The sequence below is a fragment of the Euprymna scolopes genome, chromosome 36 (assembly GCF_053919585.1).
Source record: "Euprymna scolopes isolate OS-2025 chromosome 36, ASM5391958v1, whole genome shotgun sequence".
Classification (NCBI taxonomy): Eukaryota; Metazoa; Mollusca; class Cephalopoda; order Sepiida; family Sepiolidae; genus Euprymna; species Euprymna scolopes.
The window spans coordinates 86526575-86549024 of record NC_136517.1 but is presented as its reverse complement, the minus strand read 5'-3'; the positions used below and the strand labels follow the sequence as shown (position 1 = coordinate 86549024).

The following is a 22450-nucleotide window of genomic DNA, read 5'->3' as shown; positions in this document are numbered from 1 at the left end:
AAAAGGATACAGTAAAAATTGTACTGAATTTGAAAATACAATTTAAAACAAATCACAATCCACAAACTGCCAAAAGAAATTATTTTTAAGGTTGATCACACGTATTTGCCTAAAAAAATGTAAAATCTTTTTTTTTTAGGAGGGGGACTTAGCTAAATGTCCTTATCTATAATATAAATTTCACCTGTGTTTAAATGTATGTATGTATGTATGTATGTTTGTATTTGTATGTATGTATATTTGTATGTATGTATGTATATTTGTATTTATGTATGTATGTTTGTATTTGTATGTATGTATATTTGTATTTATGTATGTATATTTGTATTTGTATGTATGTATGTATATTTGTATGTATGTATGTATGTATATTTGTATTTATGTATGTATGTATATTTGTATTTGTATGAATGTATGTATATTTGTATGTATGTATGTATATTTGTATGTATGTATGTATATTTGTATTTATGTATGTATATTTGTATTTATGTATGTATGTATATTTGTATGTATGTATATACGTATGTATATATGTATGTATGCCTGAAACTTTCGACAGAGGCGACGGATTTTCACGAGATCGATATTCTAAAGCTGGACGTATTGGATGACAAATATAAAAAATTGGCGAAAAACATTAATTCCTTCACCCTCAACTGGGCAGTTTTCCACAGGGAGGGGGGGGGGTCGATTGTTTTTGCGAGCCATTTTGCAAGTCATCGTATCGGTTAGATCAACTTTGCCTAATTTTAATGTTCCGAACTTCCGGTCGCATCATGGAGTAGCAGTAAGATGTCAGGTTTTCTTTCACTTTCTTTTCTGCCTTCGTGTCACGGGTTCGAGCCTGCTTGCCTACTACAACTTTTTTTTTTGTTCAACACACACCATCAGGCACCCAGGCTAGTCTACAATAATACTGCGAGAAACAAAAAAATAAAGGTTTTAAATTTTACTTTTGGTGATGATTTAGAAATCAAGCACTTTCAAAACAAAATAGAGAGAAATATTTAAAAACTTTGATATATGTACCCATCATGGAATGAAGATGTCAGATTCCAAAAGCCATGTAAATTGATCAAGTAGTTTTATTTTTGACGGACCTGAACAAGAATCACCCCCTAAAAACGGCTTTTGGAATAAACACCCCATGTTAAGAACGGCTTTCGGTTTTTTGCATTTTTTTTCTGTGGGTTATTATTGATTGGACACTAATATATGAGGAGGGGGGTGATTCTTGTTCAGGTTCGCCTATTTTTAATTAACAAAATAAAATTTTGTGAGTAAACAAAGGGATTATCTTCGGTCACAATTTAAAAACAAAAAACAAAAAAACGGTAGATAACTTCACAATAAATCAAACTTACAAGACCAGTCTTTTGTAATACTAACGATTTCACATTAAACACTAAAAATCAAATTTATGTTTTTTGTAAAAAAAAAAACCAACAAGCTACATGATCAATTTACGTGATTTTTGGAATATGACATCTTAGTTCCATGACGTGTATGTACATCATAAAGACTTTTATGCAATTTTGTTTTGTTTTGCTTTTTTTGTTTGTTTTTTGGTACTTATGTATTTTTGGTACCGCACTGAAATAATGTTATTTCGAAAGCCATTCATAACATGGGGAGGGTGTTTTGTAACTATTCTGTGCTCCCATTTAATAATTTAATAAAAAAAAAAAAAAAAAAAAGATATGGTGAAATTTGAAAACTATTTAAAAATAGCGCGGTACCAAAAATACATAAGCACTTTTTTTTTTTTAATAAGTTTAATTCTAAATAAACACATTAATAATATTAATGTTATTATAAACTAAATTTTAAATATCCGTTGGCGCTACAAGTTTAAGTTTTACTTTCGTTTGTTTACCATAAGGATAATAGAAAAAGATGAGAATTATAAGTCAACAACTATTTTTAACTGCGAAGATGAATCAATATTGATAAATCTTTGTTATCGTATTCTTTAGAATAAAAGTTTTGGGCGCCTGAACTTACCATTTTGTCGGAGATATTTTGAAAACTTTCAAAAAAAGAAAAATCGGAAAGCTTTCTTTGCCTCCTTGGTTACCGACACTTCCAGATCAAGGGCAGATAACTCTAATCGGCTTTCACGCTTCAAAATACATTTCACGCGTAAATTTCCTAATCAATACTATTAGTAGCATAAATTATTTGGGTAATATTTTTTAAAGTGCAACTCAGTACCTACCTTTAAATTGACGACAGTTCAGGTTTTCGGGTATGATGAAAACGAATATCGCATTCAAATTTAGAATAGACGATTGGTTTTATAGATACTAAGACATTTTTTTTCTCCAATTAGGTACTTTTGCATTACACGGACGGCGCCATCGTTAGAAGGCGATGGCTCCAATTTCCTCTTGGTCAAATAACACGGCAAATAACAAACAAGGACCCCCCCCCGAACATATAATTTTAATAAAACAATTTTTTAATTAAAACATTGGATTTTTCAGCAAATTATTATTGAATGGATACTATTTTACCAGATTATCAAAACAAAAAATTTTTTTTTTTAAATCAATATTTAAATATTAGTATGAGATGCTCAGTTTCTAAATGCAACGTTCTAGTAAATTGATCACCGATTTTAGAATCACTCAACGTTTTTAGGCTGCTCTCTAAATGGTTTTACTTCGGTATGGAGAAACAATAATAAGCGACCAGAGTTACCAGAGTTATAATTTTAATAAAACAATTTTTGAATTAACGCAGCATTGGATTTTTTTCCCCAAATATTTTTTAGGTCCTTGTACAATTTAATCAAGACATTAAAAAATGAAAATATCGAAAAAAAAGTTTAAATTGTACGCATTCGTTATGGAATGAAGTTCTCCGAAAAAAAGTTTCGCTTAATTTCATAAAGTATTTCTTTTTTTTCTGGTCCAATGTTTCAAGGCTCTGGAGTAGTTGTGCGACGTGCCCCATGTCTGTAGAGATAGTTTCCTGCTGGGTGGTCATGTCACCCTTCTGTTACAACGCACCGGTTGGTCTTCCTCAACCTCCATCATCTCAGGGGAAAGCTGTGTCATCCACCTCCATCTGTTCTGGCAGAGTGTCGAATGTTTCGGGCTGGTGTTGATCCATACACATGGGGAACCATTGTCCTGGTACTTCAGGCTCTGTTAGGTTGTCTATGGTATCCAACATTCTTGGTGGCTCCTCAGGTATCGTGTGACAAGGGGTATCTACCACGGGGTTTATTCTTCAGAGGAATCTGCAATTGCGACAGGTTACCTGGTTAATCCCATCAATGTGTACATTATACTGCCGGTTACCCAGTGTTTCCACCACCCTTCCCGTCTTTGCTCATCGACGCGGGTGTGGACCAACTTGGTTTTGAACCTGCACCGTTTCCCCAATTTTCAGTTCCTGAAGTGGGTGACATTTTAGATTGTATTCCCTTTCATTCCATAAGTGTCAATCCACACATCTTCTTGTATCTATTCCAGGAGTCAATGAATATCGCTCAGTCACCATCACTTGAGTCCGGTTCTATGATAGGTCTGTCAGGTCTCCTAATAAGTGGCTTGCTGGACTGTCCTGTCTCTTCACAGGGCGATATTCTCTTGATGTAGCTCAAGGATTCGTTGGAGTAATGTCTACTGTGTTTGTTCGTCCATATTCCAATGTCCATAATCCAAAGTAGCTGAGCAGCGGCTTGGTTCCCACCAGTTCTGGCAAATAACAAATAGGACCCTGAACATTCTATCCCAACCATTATCAATGGTCCAGAGGTCATCTCGTCAGCATCCGACAAGGCCAAACTATTTGCCAAGAACTTTGCAGCTAATTCTACCCTATGTGACGAAGGCCATCAACTCCCCGTATTTCCTCCTACAACACAGAACACGCTAGGTAACATACAAATATCTGTGCGTGAGGTCTCCAAGCTAATCAAGAACCTTGACTCAACTGGCCCTGATGGTATTCCAATTGTAGTGTTAAAAAAGCTACAACCAGAACTTGCCCCCATACTTACCAAACTGTTTAAGTGTTGCGTTAAAGAGGAGTGCTTTCCAACACCCTGAAAAACCTCATCAGTATGCCCTGTATTTAAGAACTCAGGTGATAAGTCATCTCTTTCTCAGTACAGACCAATAAGTATCCTGTGTCATGAGTAAGTTGCTCGAATTCATATTAAATAGAGAAGTAGTCAACCACCTCAGCAGAAATAACCTTCTTAGCGACACGCAATATGGTTTCCATTCTGCTGGATCTACAGCAGACATACTAACAGTTATATCACATAGAATTAGCGAATCTCTCGACAAAGGCTTCCTTTCTAGGGCAATTGCTCTTGACATATCAAAGGCCTTCGATAAGGTATGGTATAAAGGCCTACTTCACAAGATTTCCAGCTACGATATAACTGGAAATGTTTTCTCTATCATTAAATCATTTCTCTCTGATAGGCTCATAAGAGTAGTGGTTGATGGGCAGAAATCAGAGGCCCACAGTATTAATGCTGAAGTCTCTCAGGGGTCCATCCTGGGCCCAACTCTCTTCTTGATCTACATCAATGATCTCCCTAAACACATACTAAAATCATTCATTGACATCTATGCTGATGACACGACTATCTATGGCAACACATCAAAGGCCGTAAATGACAATGTTCTCTCTGATTCTCTCTCCTCAGATCTTGAGTGCGTGGTTCAGTGGGGGAAGAGGAGGCTGGTTACCTTTAATGCATCAAAGACCAAGCTCCTATCATTACATCATAAACGCTCTGATCCCCATCTGGCATCGATTGAAATGAATGGCTCTCGTTTAGGGGAGGCCCCATGTTTTGATAAGCTTCTGGGTTTGACCTTTACTCCTGATCTGAAATGGAACACATACATCAAGTCTGTGGTCTAGGTCGCTGGGAAAATGGTGGGATCCTTCTACCGCTCCAGAAGATATCTCACTACTGATGCAATTCTCTATCTATATAAAAGCCAAGTACGTCCAAGGATGGAGTACTGCTGCCACATCTGGGCAGGAGCTGCTAAAAACAGCCTTGACAGAGTACAAAATAGACTTTGTGGCTTGGTGGGGGATGCCCTTTTCTCTTCCCTGCAACCTCTCTCCCACAGAAGAGACGTTGCGAGCCTGTCTCTGTTTTATCGTTAATTCCATGGCAAGTGCATTCTCTGGTCCCCTCTCGCCAATCTTTCACAAAAAACACCCAACTAGCTGAAATCACTGTCAAAAACTTTTCCCACTCTTTATCCGTAACTAAATGAAAATGAAGATTCCATGAACAAAGCTTCTTTCTTAGAACTGCACGGCTATGGAACTCTCTGCTGCTTGCCTGTTTCTCCCCCGAATTCAACTTGGATGTCTTCAAGTCCAACACAAACAAATTCCTGATGAACCACCCCTTTAAGTAATGACACCTTAGCAAATCCCCAATACTAACCATTACTATGATACTATCCCATTAATTACTGTACATACAATAACCCTTATCCCCGAGTGGCTTCTGGGCCTTGATAAATGGTGACCTCCATGTAAAAAAGAATAAAAAAATTTGTTTACATTGGATTTGAAGACAATCAAATTGTAGTGGAAAGCAGGCAAACAGAAGAGAGTTCCACAGGCATGCAGTTCTAAGAAAGAAACTTTGTTCATGGAATCTACGTTAAGGTTTAGGCACAGACAAAGTGTGTGGGAAATTATTGATAGTAGTTTTGGCTAGATGAGTGTTTTTCGTGAAAGTTTTGGGAAAGGGGTTGCAGGGAAGAGAAAAAGGCATCCTCCACTAAGCTACAAAGTCTATTTTGAACTCTGTCAAGGCAGGGTAAGCTGCTTCTAGTAGCTCCTGCCCAGATGTGTCAACAGTACTCCATCATTGGCCGTACTTGGATTTTATATAAGTAGAGAATTGCACCAGGTGTGAAATATCTACTGGAGCGGTAGAAGGATCTTACCATTTTTCCAGTGGCCTTGGCAACGAATTTGATGTACGTGTTCCATTTCAGATCAGGAGTAAAGGTCAAGCCCAGAAGCTTGTCAAAACTTGAGGCCTCCAGAAGACGAGAGCCATTCATTTCAATTGATTCCAGATGAGGATCAGAGCATTGATGATGTAAAGATAGGAGCTTGGTTTTAGATGCATTAAAAGTAACCAGCCACCACTTTTCCCATTTTATTACATGCTCGAGATCAAAGGAGAGAGAGAGAGAGAGTCAGAGAGAACTTTGTCATTTACGGCCTTTGATGTGTTGCCATAGATAGTAGCATCGTCAGCATGAATGCCAACGAATGATCTTAGGGTGTGATTTGGAAGATCATTGATGTAGACCAGGAAGAGAGTTGGCCCAGGATGGACACTGAGGGACTCCAGTATTAATACTTTCATATTTATTAAGTTTTTATTAGGGGTTTTGTGCACTCCTGCATAAAACTACCTATAGATCTCCCCAAAAATGTTACACATAGTATCCCTAGAAATTAAGTCCTAGGTAGTAACTCCCTACATCAAAGTGGCTCTTTGCCTCATTTGGGATGAAAATACAAAAAAAAAAAACCCAAAAAACGAGAGCAATTATAAGCATTTCATGATTAGAGAATATAATACTAATGTGTTTTATTTTTTATTGTTTTTTTTTTTACTTACTTTGACCTTTAACAAAGCATATTGTCACTTGAACATAAGGAACTACTATTTGGGAAAGATTAACAAGAAAACTTGGCCTTCGGGACAACATCAAAGTGTAGTATTATTGTACTATTTTTATTGTTATCTTTTTTTGTTTTTACACGTCAATAAAAAATGTTTTAAAAATTGGGAGTTAAGTAGGATGTCCCCCAGTATGAAAGGGTGAATGCGGTATTATGGTGAAAGAAGATACTAGCTGGAAGAAACTTTTGATTTTGTTTAGTTCTGGAGTGACAAGGATGACCAACGACACCCACATTCCCCCCTTTTGAGTTGGCCATGTGCCTAAGTTTTTTGTTCATTGTTGATTTTCAATGTATTTTTAACATGAATACAGGATTTAATAACTCAAAGTGTAGTATCTGTTCTGGCAGATGCTGCAAGCAAAGACCATTGCCCTTGTGGCAATCTTCTGGTCCATGTAGGGGCAACTCTACTTGGGCCAGCTGGCAAATCACTATCCAGCTCCCACCTCTCGGGAGCTGGTCCCCTTTTCCCTTCCCCCTCCCCTTCACTCCTCACATTAAAAATCGGCCTTGTGCCTAATTTGCTCGGTGGGGGAGCAAATAAATATCGCCTTTGAGACAAGATCAAAGTGTAGTATCTGTTCTTCAGATAATGCACTTTAATTTCTTGTTCTCTATCAGTGGAGGAGAAATCCTTCACGACTGAGACAATTTTTATTTTTGTTCCTTTTCTCCACGCTAAAAAACGACCCTGGTGTCTAACTCTGTCCCGTGGGGAGGCATAGTAAATAGGAACAAGATGTTGGTTTACATTACATTTAAACTTCTGCATATCAGTATAGTCTGGGAAGCAGGTAGGAGAAAGGGAACTCCAAAGTCTAGCTGTTCGAGGGAAGAAACTACTGAATTAGAAAGCTCTCTGGCATTTAAGGACCTCAACAGTGAAGGGGTGTGATTTTGTTGCTAAGCGGATTTGTCGGAGATATGTACATCAAGGGGACACAAGTGCAACGAGTTCATCAGAACACATTCCATGAAAATATTTGTAAAACAGGCACAGAGATGCAACATTGTGGCGATTGGACAGAGGTTGGAGCTTAGTTGACAAAAGTGAGATCTATTTTCTGGATCCTATCCAAGAGGGAAGGTAGATGCACTACAGGATACTCTCAGGTGTGAGTAGTCTTCTAGCATGGTAGGGAGAACCCACCTTCTTTGCAGCAGCCTTTGCAATGTCCTCAATGTATTTGTTCCAGTTCATATTGTCCGTGAATGTTAAGCCGAGAAGTTTGAAAGAAGAGTTCTCAGGTAGAGAGTTATTTGTCATGGATATTGGTGGTTGGAGAAACATCTTGTAATTGTTCATTTATAAATCATGTGTTTTTTTAAATTTTTTATTTATGGGTTAAATAGTTTAAAATATTCTCGACTTTTACCATTTTTTAAAAATTCTTGTGGTTAAATGTTTGAAAAACAGCACTGAAACTAAATCAAACGGTTACTGATTACTTTTTCTTTCTTGGCTTGCTTTGTTTCTATTTTACATGGGACGTTCCAAAAGTAATGTCTCCTATTTTTTTTTATTCATTCCACCCGAATGGATCAGAGGGGGATTGCAAATTGCAGTGCTATGACAACTGAACTTATGCATCGTGAGGTAAAATTTTCATCTCTCTGTTGCAGATACTGACGGTGTGAGATGCTAAGAAAGCAACCCTTGTCATAGACATGCGTCAAAAGCAGAGATGCGTCACTGAATTCTTCCATGCAGAAAAAATTGAACCAATCAACATTCACCGGCGCCTGGTGAATGTTTATGAAGACAATGCAGTTGATGTCAATACAATTAGAAGATGGGTTCGTTGAGTGATGGTAGAGATGTGAGTGAAAAAGTATGCTCCAGATGCCCATGCACAGCCATAGCTGGCAAAAGTGCATTGAGAATAGTGGTGACTATGTAAAAAAAAAAAAATAAATTCTAGAGCACAGGAGGTCGCTTGTTTTAATGATACTACTCCCGACTTCGTAGCTTTGCAACTTTTTTTTTTTAGTCAAAAAATAGGATGTATAACTTTGGAAGGACACTTGTATTTAAACAGCTGCAAGAGTTTGCGCTTAAATTAGAGATAGAGAACCACTTAGTGACAGAGGTGCATACATAAAATTACAGAATTTCCTTTATTCCTCTCCGTTTCCTAAAACTAAACAAAACTTCCATGAACAAAGTTTCTTTCCTAGTGTGGATATTTATAAATATGTGTGGATAATTATAAAGCTCCCAATCGGATTCGTATTATTTGAATTCTTTGGCCTACTGTTCTCATCTTAAGTGTCATTTTCACACTGTTTTGGTCAATGTAACCTCTGACCTGCTTCCACAGGATGCCGTGGCCCAATGGTTATATAGCACTTAGAAAAAAATCAATTGTAAAAGTGATATTCTCCTGAAGGTTGAAGGTTCAATTCTCAGTGTGGGCGACCGAAAAATACCATTGGAAATAACTTAGGACCTCTAGAGCTGACAGAACGAGAGCATTCTACCATCATGAAGTAAGTTCAAAATTCCGCCCAAATTCCCAAGTTTGACAGAAACATTCCCAAGTTCGACAAGATACACCCGAAGAAGGTTGGAGGTTACATCGATCAAAACCTTGTGAAGAATGACACTCAAGATAAATTTCAATAATACGAATAACCAATCCTTCTCTAAAAAATTCAGAAATGTCATATATTGGATTACTTAAGGAGGCACTTCATCAAGAATTTGTTTATGTTGGACTTGAAGACAACCAAGTTGTAGTCAGCTGGGAAGCAGGCATATATATACATATATATATATATATATATATATATATATATATGTATATATATATAAAGATATATATATATATATATATATATATATACATATATATATATAGAGATATATATATATATATATATATATATATATATATATATATATACATACATATATATATATATATATATATATATATATATATATATATATATATATATATCCTTACAAATTATATATATATATATATATATATATATATATATATATATATATATATATCCTTACAAAATCAACTACTTAAAAATATTGTAAAGATTTCTGAAATCGAGCCAAAAAACAGCAGATTTTCACTCAAAAAGGACTCAGTACCATTTCAGATAGAGCTTTAGCATTATCCAAAAAAATAAAAAACCTGAGATATAGTCAAACACTTTTGACTAATAAATATGAAATTATCGTGAATGAATATATATATATATATTATATACATACATATATATATATATATATATATATATATATATATATAAATACATACATATATATATAAATACACACATATATATATATATATATATATATATATATATATATATATATATATATATATCCTTACAAATTAAGTCCTAGATATGAACTGGCTACCAGTCAACAATGGCTTGGAACATCGGAGAAAGTTATCGGGGCAATGAAGATAAGATGTAGATATTAATCCTACCAGACCTGAGCTTCTGAACCTAATTTACCCCTGTGCCTGGCTTCTAGCTAAAATTGTGAAAAAAATTTAAACGCGTTAATTATTTATTAATTTTATTTATTGTGAACTATTATCCTCATCTTTTCTTAGTTTTTTCACAACGTTTCGGCAAACTATTCCTCTAGCCTTCTTCAGGTGGTAACCGTGACGGGATAGGAACTCTAAATCTCCTGACTGCATCCTCAGCAATTACTGCCTTCCATAGTTGTCGTCTCACCACGTTTTGGCGAATAAAGCCTCTGGCCGGCTTTGGGTAGGATTGAAACCACTATCTTCAGACAATTCTCACCTGGAACCATAGAGATTCAATGTCTTTACCAACTGCGCCACAGGCTCCGGAGAGCGATCAAGGTTGGATTTTTTGGTTTTAGAAATTTATGTTTATTTATTATCTGATCTTCCATGGTCGGGTCTGTAGCAAATGGTATATCTTATTTATTAATTTTATTTATTACAGCCTATTATCCTCATCTTTTCTAAGAAAAGATGAGGTGTCAGCAACTACTGTAAAAAAGTAATAAAGAACGCAAGAGAACTGTATGCTCAGTCCGTCAAGTTCAAAGTAGCTGAGCAGTGGCTTGGTTCCCACCAGTTTTGGCAAATAGCAAACAGAATCCTGAACAGAAGTGTGTGCTCTATCCCAACTATCATCAATGGACCTGAGGTAATCTCGTCAGCATCAGACAAAGCCAAACTCTTTGCCAAGAACTTTGCAGCTAATTCTACACTTTGCGACCAAGGCCACCAACCCCCAATATTTCCTCCTGTATCAGAAAACACGCTATGTGATATACAAATATCTGTATGTGCCAATCAAAAACCTTGATTCCAGTAAAGCAACCGGCCCTGACGGTATTCCAATTATAGTACTCAAAAAACTTCAACCAGAACTAGCGCCCATACTTACAAAACTATTTAAATATTGTCTTAAGGAGAATTGCTTCCCATCACCCTGGAAAACCTCATCAGTATGCCCTGTATTTAAGAATTCAGGTGATCGCTCATCCCCCTCTCAGTACAGACGAATAAGTCTCCTGTGCGGTCATGAGTAAGTTGCTGGAATCTGTGTTAAATAGACAAGTAATCAACCATCTCAGCAAAAATAATCTTCTTAGTGACACGCAATATGGTTTCCATTCTGCTAGATCTACAGCAGATATGCTTGCAGCTATATCTCATAAGATTAGCGAATCTCAACGGAAGTTACCTTTCTATGGCAGTTGCTCTTGACATATCAAAGGCCTTTGATAGGGTATGGTATAAAGGTTTACTTCACAAGATCTCCAGCTATGGTAAAGCTGGAATTTTCTCAATTATTAAATCATTTCTCTCTGATAGGTTCATAAGAGTAGTGGTTGATGGGTAGAAATCAGAAGCTCACAGTATTAATGCTGGAGTCCCTCAGGGGTCCATCCTGGGCCCAACTCTCTTCCTGGTCTACATTAATGATCTTCCACCTGACATCCTTACATCATTTGTAGACATTTATGCTGATGACACTACCATCTATGGTAGCACATCTAAGACTGTAAACGACCAAGTTCTCTGATTCTCTCTCCTCTGATCTTGAGCAAATGGTATAATGGGGAAAGAGGTGGCATGTTACTTTTAATGCATCTAAAACCAAGCTTTTATCTTTACATCATCAACGCTCTAATCCTCATCTGGCATCAACTGAAATGAATGGCTCTTGTCTTGGGGAGGCCTCATGTTTTGACAAGCTTCTGGGCTTGACTTTTACTCCTGATCTGAAATGAAACACATACATTAAATCCGTTGGCAAGATCGCTGGAAAAATGGTGGGATCCTTCTATCAATCCAGTAGATATCTCACTGTTGATGCAATTCTCTATCTATATAAGAGCCAGGTACGTCCAAGGATGGAGTACTGTTGCCACACCTGGGCAGGAGCTGCTGGAAAGGCCTTATCCTGCCTTGATAAAACTCAAAATATACTTCGTAACCTCGTAGGGAATGTCCTTTTCTCTTCCCTGCAGCCTCTTTCTCACAGAAGAGATGTTGTGAGTTTGTCTCTGTTTTATCGTTATTTTCATGGCAAGTGCTTGACTGAGCTCCAATCTCTTCAAACTTTCATAAGAAACACCTGTCTAGCAGAAAACACTATCAATAATTTCCCCCACTCTTTATCTGTGCCTAAACCTAAATGTAGATTCCATGAACAAAGCTTCTTTCTTCGAACTGCACGCCTATGGAATTGTCTTCCGTTTTCCTGCTTTCCGGCTGACTACAATATGGCTGTCTTCAAGTCTAACGTAAACAAGTTTTTGATGAGCCGTTCCATATAAGTTAATAAATTTACCGAATTTCCATTTACTAATGATTACTTTATTGTCCAATTGTCTACTGTACACTCTTTAACCCTTATCCTCGAGTGGCCTCTTGGCCTTGGTAAGTGGTGATTCCTTTGTAAAAAAAAAAAAAAGTCTGCAATAAATAAAAAAAAAATAAATAAATGGGTTGCTATTTTTAGCTCTCTGATAACACAAAAACATGTAGTTGGAAAAATACCGGTTTAGCGGTAACTCGGTATATAGCATTTTCAGTCTGGTAGGGTTAAGGCGGCGTGCAATTTCCCAAGGGGGAAACATCTGAAATAAAATTGCTGAAATTACTACTGAGAACTACGATTTCTTTGGGATGAGTTTTCTTGCAGTTTTTTTCAAAACAAGAGCAAAAATGGACAAAGTATGTTTCCCTATTGGCTGATGTAAAACCCCAGAAAACTGTTATCCGTACCTTTTTGTCGTAAATGTTATATGCCCGTTGAAATGTATCTGTGAATATATCAACACGTACAAATATGAGCACAGTAGATGATGATAGAAACATTCATAAATGTATGCAAATTATACACATTCAATAGATTTGTGAACACATGAACGTTCATATATACAAGCTACTAACGCCCAAAAGTATCCTGTACCTATATAAGGCACCATTCGCCCATGTATAGAGTATTGTCATATTTGGGCTGGTGCATCTGCTACTAGTCTCTCGCTCCTAGGCAAGGTTCAAAAGAGAGTCGCCAATCTGATAGGTCCTGAACTGTCATTTAAGCTGCAGCCTTTGTCCCAATGACTGCCTGTTCTACAAGTATTTTAATGGTGAATGCTCCGGTGAACTGCAAGCACTTGAACCCCCTTGACATAAATACTCCTGACAAACAGCTAAATCCCACCCCTACACAGTAGAGATCACTATATGTAAGAGAACTTTCTATTCCAGTAGTTTCTTCCCCAGAACTGCTAGACTTTGGAATTCCCTTCCGGACCCCTACTTCCCCAACTGAACTGACATGCAAAAGTTCAAGTGTAACGTGAACTGACATCTTGCTGCCCAACTCCCTACATAGTAACCCTATAGCTTATGTCCCTGAAAGTAGCCCTCTACATCAAAGTGGCAATGTGTCTTGTTTGGGGTGAAAATGTTAAAAAAATAAAAAAAGAAGTAAACCGTTATATATATACAACTAAATAACATTTCTCCTTCCAAGTTTTTTTTTTTTTTTTTTTTACATAGGAGTCACTACTTATCAAGGCCCAGTGGCCACTCGAGGATAAGGGTTATCGAGTGTACAGTAATCAAGTGAATAATATTCTCGTAATTGTTAGTAATGGAAATTTGGTAGATTGGATTACTTAAGGGGTTCCTTCATCAAGAATTTGTTTATGTTGGACTTGAAGACAACCAAGTTTTAGTCAGGTAGGAAACAGGCAAACGGAAGAGAGTTCCACAGGCGTGCAGTTCATGGAATCTATGTTTTGACTTGGGCACAGGCAACTAGTGGGGGAAATTATCGACAGTGGTTTCAGCTAGACGGGTGTTTTTCATGAAAGATTGGTGAGGGGTGACCAGAGATTGAAGCTCAGACGAGCACTTGCCATGGAAATAATGATAAAACAAAGACTAGTTCGCAATGTCCCTTCTGTGGGAAAGATGTTGCAGGGAAGAGAAAAGGTCATTCCCCCACTAGGCTACGAAGTCTATTTTGTACTCTGTCAAGGCAGGATAAGCTGCTCCTAGCAACTCCTGCCTTTGACCACTCGCATTCAAGTTGATACCTTATGTACACATACAAAGTGTGCAAAAGCATCTCTGCAAATCGGATCCACGCATCCTTCTGGTCAGAAAAAGAAAAATAGTTGAAAATTAATCTAGCCAATGGGAAGGGTGCACGTCTAAAATGAACGATGGACAGCCGACGAAAAACACCCGTCTAGCTGAATCCACTGCGAAAAATTTCCCCCACTCTATATCTGTGCCTAAATCAAATCGCGGATTCCATGAACAAAGCTTCTTTCTTAGAACTGCACGCCCGTGGAACTCTGTTCTGTCTGCCTGCTTCCCTCCGGACTACAACTTGGATGTCTTCAAGTCCAATGTTAACAAATTCCTAATGAACCGCCCCCTTAAGTAAACACTTCAGCAAATCTCCTCACTAACGTAATGTACTTGCAATAACCCTTATCCCTGAGTGGCTTCCGGGCCTTGATAAGTGGTGATCACTGTGTAAAAAAAAACAAAAACAAAAACAAAACATGTTTTTGGAGCCAGTGGGGAGATATAGAAAGCTGAAGTTTTGTGATCCAGGGAGAGAGAAGAAAAAATAACACCACAAGGAAGCTTGAGACAGACACAGCCATCAAATGAGAAGTAACATCTGCTTTCGAAGTTAAAAGCCGACAACCACTTTTCTGCTAATGACTGTTACAATACCACTGAAAACCGAAGAAAAGATATCCCTAACCCTAACCCTAACCTGCCTCCAAAGAGAAATAAGCATACGTATAAACATTTGTCTTTTGATAGTCTTTTTTTTTCCTTTTTTTTTTTGTACAAGGTGGTCACCACTTATCAAGGCCCGGAAGCCACTCAGGGATAAGGGTTATTGTAAGTACAGTACGTTAGTGTGGATATTTAAAGTGTCTACTTAAGGGGGCGGTTCATCAGGAATTTGTTTACGTTGGACTTGAAGACATCCAAGTTATAGTCAGGAGGAAAGCAAGCAGACGGAAAAGAGTTCCACGCGTGCAATTCTAAGAAAGAAGCTTTGTCCATGGAATCTACATTTTGATTTAGGCATAGATAAAGAGTGGGGAAAGTTTTTGACAGTGGATTCAGCTAGACGGGTGTTTTTCGTAAAAGATTGGCGAGGGGGGACCAGAGATTGGATGGACCCTTGAGGGACTCCAGCATTAATAATGCAGGCCTTTGACTTTTGTCCATCAACCACTACTCTTATTATTAGCCTATCAGAGAGAAATGATTTAATGATAGAGAGAATATTTCCAGTTATACCGTAGCTGGAGATCTTGTGAAGTCGGCCTTTATGCCATACCTTATCGAAGGCCTTTGATATGTCAAGAGCAATTGCCCTAGAAAGGAAGCCTTTGTCAAGAGATTCACTAATCCTATGAGATATAACCGTTAGGACATCTGCGGTAGATCTTACAGAACGGAAACCATATTGTGTGTCACTAAGAAGGTTATTTTTGCTGAGGTGGTCGACTACTTCTCTATTTATTATGGATTCCAGCAACTTACTCATGACACACAGGAGACTTATTGGTCTGTACTGAGAGGGAGATGACTTATCACCTGAGTTCTTAAATACAGGGCATACTGATGAAGTTTTCCAGGGTGTTGGAAAGCACTTCTCCTTAAGGCAACGCTTAAATAGTTTCGTAAGTATGGGAGCAAGTTCTGGTTGAAGCTTTTTTAACACTATAATTGGGATGCCATCAGGGCCAGTAGCTTTACTGGAATCAAGGTTCTTGATTAGCTTGGCGACCTCATACACATATATTCGTATGTTACCTAGCGTGTTCTGTGTTATAGGAGGAAATATGGGGAGTTGATGGCCTTCGTCACATAGGGTAGAATTAGCTGCAAAGTTTTTGGCAAATAGTTTGGCCTTGTCTGAAGCTGACGAGATGACCTCTGGTCCGTTGATAATGATTGGGATAAAACGCACACTTCAGTTCAGGATCCTATTTGTTATTTGCCAAAACTGGTGGGAACCAAGCCGCTGATCAGCTACTTTGGATTTAACAGACTGGGCATATATTTTTATTACTCTTTTACAGTGGTTGCTGGCGTTCCTGAAAGCAGCTTTAGTCTCAGTGCATCTATTACGTTGGTAGCTTTGGAAAAAGTGATTTCTGTGTGTGATGGCGGCAGCACATTCTGGGGAGAACCATGGCTGGCTGGTAGGTTTTTGTTGGAATTTTTTTAGATGGTATGAATCGGTCCATGCCTACAATTAACCATTCAGTCAGGTCTGATACTATAGAGAACACATCCTTTTTAAACATGGAATGCAGAGGTAGATCAGATATAAATGTACGGAAGCTATCCCAGTCAGCCATAGAGTATCGGTATACAGTACGGTGGAGGGGTACGTCTGGGGACTTATTACATTTCATTTTTATCTTAACTGGTATGACGGAGTGGTCGGAGGATCCTAGAGGAGAATGAACGGAACATGAACATAGGTCAGGGGAAGTTGAGAGAAAAAGGTCTAGATCGGGCTCCTTTCTTTTTCCTTCCGAGCATATTAATCCATATGCATAAAAGCAAACCTTTGACAAAACCCGCTTGCATTCAAGTCAATATCTCTAGCTCTACTATTATATAAAAGGAACTTTGTGTGTGTCTCTGTGTGTGAGTTCGTTCCATATCGATTTGAAAATGGCTGGACCGATTTTTATGAAATTTCACACAAAGATACTTTATACATCTGGCAGTGTTCTTAGATGAGTTTTTTTATCAGAATGTCTCTGGTAAGTATCGATAATCAAAATAATTTGATGAAAGAAGCAACAGGCAATTCGACCAAAGTTAACACCTTACACAGCCTAACATGACAAGTGCATTTGAGAATTTTTATTACCACACAAGCTGAAAGGTCCAGTATATAAAATCAACAGTAAGGTTTTTTGATATAATAGGGATGCGTTCAAACTAAACAGTGGAGTCTCTATAGTGCAATGTAGCCTATAATGTATTGTGAACTAAGTCACTGTAAAAGGTATGGTGCACCATAATGGGTCCCCGACTAGAGCAGGCAATCAATCGATTTGATTGAAAAATGGGCGATTTCACCGATTTCAATAGCAATAAAAATATGGGAGGGATTCGTTGATCATCATTCAATTCCGGGCAATGTTGGGGTCACCCTGCTAGTTCAGTATATTTGGTGTTTTTGCTTTGGGCACTAAAACGACCCTGGTGTCTAACTCTGTCCCGTCGGGAGGCATTATACATAGGTACAATCAACGGTCCAAGCCATTTTTGAAATGTCCGTTTCCTTGTTCCTATTTACAAAAGGTCGGTTTCTATGGGGTGAAAACAGTAATTGTATCGGGAAAAAAAACATAGCAAAAACGGGCAAATTTCAAGGGAAATTTAAGAAAAGGGCTAAACTGCTTAAAAAAAAAAAAAAATGGCTAAATTTGCGAAATTTGGCCTAAAAATGTCGAGTGATTCTAAAATGGGTGATCGATTTACTAGAACGTTGCATTAGAAACTGAGCATCCCTACAAATATTTAAATATTGACGTTTTCATTTTTTTTTTTTTTTTAAATCTGGTAGATTAGTATCTATTCGATAATAATCCGTTGAAAAAATTGGAAAAAAAAGAAAATAAAAAAAATAATATGGGGGGGGGGGTAGCTACTGCTCGTACACGTGAACCAATTATTAAAAAAATATATATCCAAAATAAAATAAACGAAAAACAAAAATATACCCGTTAACATGGCTATGTTTTAAATTATGCCACTTATGCAGTATACGTACCGTGTTAATTTTTATAGAGACGATTTTTAAGTTAAATTACATTATCTTGCATTCATAAAATTGTTAGGTGAAAGTACAGACTAGTTACAAAAAGCTTTCCCCGTGTTAAGAATGGGGTTCATTATTTCAGCACGGTCCGTATTCTGCATAAGTACCTGAATTATTTTCCCCCAACGGAAAGAAAACAAGACAAATACAAAAAAAAGGCGGTTTTCGTGTTTAATTGTGACGACTACCACCACCACCACCACCACCACGACGGCAGCGATTGGCGCGAACTAAACAAAGAAGAAGAAAAAGAAGAGAAACGATTAACAAAGAAGAAGAAAAGGAAGAGAAACGCGGAAGAAAGCGAAAAAAAAAGGCGATAAAAAGAAGAGGAAATGAAAGGAAAAGAGGAAGTCAGTCAAAACCAGAAAAAACCAGTTACAACCGAAAGTGCGAGTTTACGGCGGCCACAAAGTCGGGGTTCGCTTTTAACAGCCACGCGTTTCTCTACGATCTCTTAACGTTAAATGAAAAATCTATGAAAAAAATAATAAAATTAAACAGTTTTAAGTCGTTTTAAGGGAAACATTATTGGATTCCCCAAATCTTAATTATTACATTATCGATTTAAAAAACATATTTTAAGGAAAAAGTGATTATTTAATTAAAAAAACAAAACAAAACAAGATATACGATTGTTTTTCGTTTGTGAGGGGGGGGGGAAATAGTAAACAAACCCTTGAACTTTAGTTTCTTTCAAAGTATTTCTAAAAGTCATTTAATTTTTTATTTTATTTCTTAAACAAATAAATTTATTAAAACAAATTCAAATTTGAAAAGTAACTTTAGTGTTTTTACAGAATTTGAACCTAACAAAACCAACTTTTTGCAAACGAACGGCTTACTAAGGCTGAAGTAAATTTTTGCTTAGGTTTCAAAAACAGTTCGGTTCAAATTTTGTAAGTACCGCGAATTTCCAGATATCTCTATCTTTAAAAAATAAAAAAATAAAAAAAAAAAAAAACACTGAATAAAATAATTAAAAAAAAAATGGGTTTTGTATTACTGTACACATAGATTCGAAAACGTTGTTAAAAAACAAATATATAACAAATAAATCTTATCAAAGGCAAGATAAGTTACTTTTCTACCAAACTGGATACATTTTTTTTTGTTTTTATTCAATGTAACATGTTTATTCAGCTCGAAAAACATGCAGTGTTTACCGATGTATTGGAAAATTCAAAATGGCGCCCGACACTCTCTTTAACACGGTAAGTTTGGGAAAAGGTGTTATAAATAATAAACTAGACAAAATACTATTAAAAAACACCGAATATATGTCAATATATGTCACGGTAACATATATTGAGCGAGTTTCTAACAGTATTTTGTATAGTTTATTATTTATAACATCTTTTCCTGAACTTACCGTGTTAAAGAGAGTGTCGGGCGCCATTTTGAATTTTCCAATACATCGGTAAACATTGTATGCTTTTCGAGCTGAATAAATGTTACATTGAATAAAAATACGAAAAATATATCCAGTTAGGTAGAAAAGTAACGTATCTTGCCTTTGATAACGTTTATTTGTTATATATTTGTTTTCTGACAACTTTTTCGAATCTACGTGTACAGTAATACAAACCCCCCAAAATTGTACGAGTGCACTTATTGAGCCGTGCTGAAATAATAACGTTATTATTTAAAAAGCCATTCTTAACATGGGGAGGGTGTTTTGTAACTATTCTGTACTTAAATCTTACAATTGAATTAAAAAAAAAACATAAAACCCTAATTAAACTTGGAAATACGATTTTAAAAATAGCGCGGATCTGTAAGTGCACTAGCACCAAAAAAAAAAAAAAAAATTTTTTTTTAATCCTGGATGTGCACATTAAAGTCCATTCGTTGGCGAGATCCCAATTTGCAACCAACAATGAATATGGAGTATTCGTTATATTACTCACAGGGCCATTCTCACCGAGATTCATTGTATTTATCTTGCCTTGCATAGTGTCTCTTTAAAATGGGAAATCCATCCTCCTTTCATAAGCGAAGCAAAAAGCACTCTAGACGGACGCAAAGTTTACCATGATCGAACACGTCCAGTGTCCACATTCGTTTGCTTAGCGCCAGTAACCCTCATTCCACGGGAGAAGATAATACATGGGAGGATGAGGATGGCATATTTCCACTCCGATCAAAAAACCGAAGAGTCCCATCTATAGATTTTGTCCCGGGCAAGGTATTAGCCCCCTCCCCTACTACCTAACAGCACTTACAGCCCCGTTCTACATTTTTTTTTAATTCTGCCTACTCTATTTTTCAAACCTATCGACTTTAGGCTCCCTTCCCAACCGTCCAGGGTATGACGTAAAACGACATACAATGTCCAGTTGCTATGTCGCCCGAGGCGCCTCCACTGGGGAATGCCGACGAGGCTGCCTGGGCATCTTTTGCAGGTCGGGGGCTCCTCCTCGAGGGCGCTGACATTTCAATCTCACTTTCTGATCCTTGTGTCACATTTCTCAGTTTGGGAGATAAAAAGATACGTCCAGTCTAGTGACTGATGAGATCCTCACCCCTTACCTACAAATACTCCCGGATTCACTCTTTGACCCGGAGTGGTAGTGGTAGCCATGGCTCCGATGAAAATAAAAAAAACTTATATAAACTATTTATTTACGAAATACACACCTCTAAAAAAAATTAATCTGCAAAACATATGTACGATTTCGAAATAACATGACCCAGCGGCTATTGATATGCCGTCTCCGATAACCAAGCAACAGGTAGTTGCCCCCCCTCATCCCTAGCAACTGACTCATCTTTTAACTTTAAGAATAAAAAATAAGTTATTGTTAAAAAAAAATCCCCATTCAATGTATTCTTTTTTTTTTTTTTTTTTTTTTTTTTTTACTAAAAAAAAATGATCAAAGTTTGAAAGTCGAATATTTTTACGCGTTATTAATAAAATTGTGCGACCACTTCTGGTCTTGCCTTGCTTGAGGTAACTTTTTTTTTAGAATTACACATCGAACTATTATTTTTTTTTTACTATTAACTGATTTTTTAACATTTTATTTTTAAAAGACCCCGATTAAAATAAAACGAAATTGTGAAAGTCCAATTTAAAAAAAACCCAAAAACCTTATAAAATTGCATCCGTCAGAATGCATTTCCATTTCTTTATAAACAACTAAAAAATAAAAATAACAACAAAGAATGAATTATTTCGTGACTCTTCGAAATTTTAAAGGAATTTTTAAGCATTTAAACTGGAGAATACAAAGTCATTTCTGGCCATAAACGAGACTTTTTTTTCTTCCAAAAATTAAAAACCCACGTGTCATATGAGGGATATAATATATATATATATATATATATATATATATATATATATATATATATATATATATATATATATATATATATATATATATATATATATATATAAAGAACAAATAATTAATAAAACATGGTGAAAACACTTTAAGAAGAGTTAAAAACATTTAATTTTGAAAAAGAAAACAGTTTATATATATATATATATATATATATATATATATATATATAAAATAATAAATGCAACTTGGTATTTAACACAAAACTATGTTTGCTTTTTCAAATAATAAAATACACTTTTAATATAAAGTTATTATCATGTTTTTAAAACTACAAACTCTTTTTTTTTTTTTTTAAACTACAAACTTTTGAAGTTTTAGGTACCAAATATTTACTGTTTGTTTGAAAGTGAGAATTAAAAGAAAAGTGATCTTGAATATTTCAGTTTAAACAATTTAATGTGTGGATTAAACAATTTTTACTTATCATTTAAGAAATAGTTTCTTTAATGTTTTAAAAATCAAGTAAGTGGTTGCTTCAATACTTGATGTCTAATTCAGGAGAAACCAAGAAAGCATTATTTAAGTTAGAGAATGCAAAGTTTTATTTTGAAAATTAATCCAGCTAAAATAATTTTATGAATAAAACAAAGTTTCTTACTTTTCTTTTTAAGTAAAAAAAAAAAAAATAAAGACAAGTATTTTAATTTTATTTTTACAAAAAAGGAAAACAAAACTAAAAATACAAAACAAATTTTATTTTTAGTTAAAAAAGAAAAAATATTTCTTTTTCATCAAATTTCTTGCAAAATTTTGTGGAAAATGGTGAAAATTCTGCTAAAGGGAATTTGTTTGAATTGGAGAGAAAAAAAAGAAGACATGGTTTTAATTTCAAAAAAATTAAAAACTATTTTTTTTCGTCAAATTAATTAGATTTCTCGCAAGAAAATGAGATTTTTATTTTATTTTGTGGAAAATAGTATAAAATGTTATCAAAATAAATTAAGAAATAGTTTTAATTGATAAAATACAGAAAAAAAGAAGCAATATCCGAAAATTGCCGAAGTCGTTTGTTTGGCTTGACG

The 22450-nt window shown here is 36.0% G+C and overlaps 1 protein-coding gene across 1 annotated transcript in view; it reads right to left on the bottom strand.

Annotated features, from left to right (window-relative positions):
* The window catches only part of LOC145260663 (intraflagellar transport protein 56-like), a 73088-nt gene extending 70986 nt beyond the window's left edge, over positions 1-2102 (bottom strand). Inside the window, exon 1 of the mRNA XM_080119013.1 lies at positions 2008-2102. Within this exon, the coding sequence (XP_079975139.1) occupies positions 2008-2010 (3 nt within the window). The 5' untranslated portion in view covers positions 2011-2102. The remainder of the gene's footprint in view (positions 1-2007) is intronic.
* Between the last annotated feature and the right edge of the window lie 20348 nt (positions 2103-22450).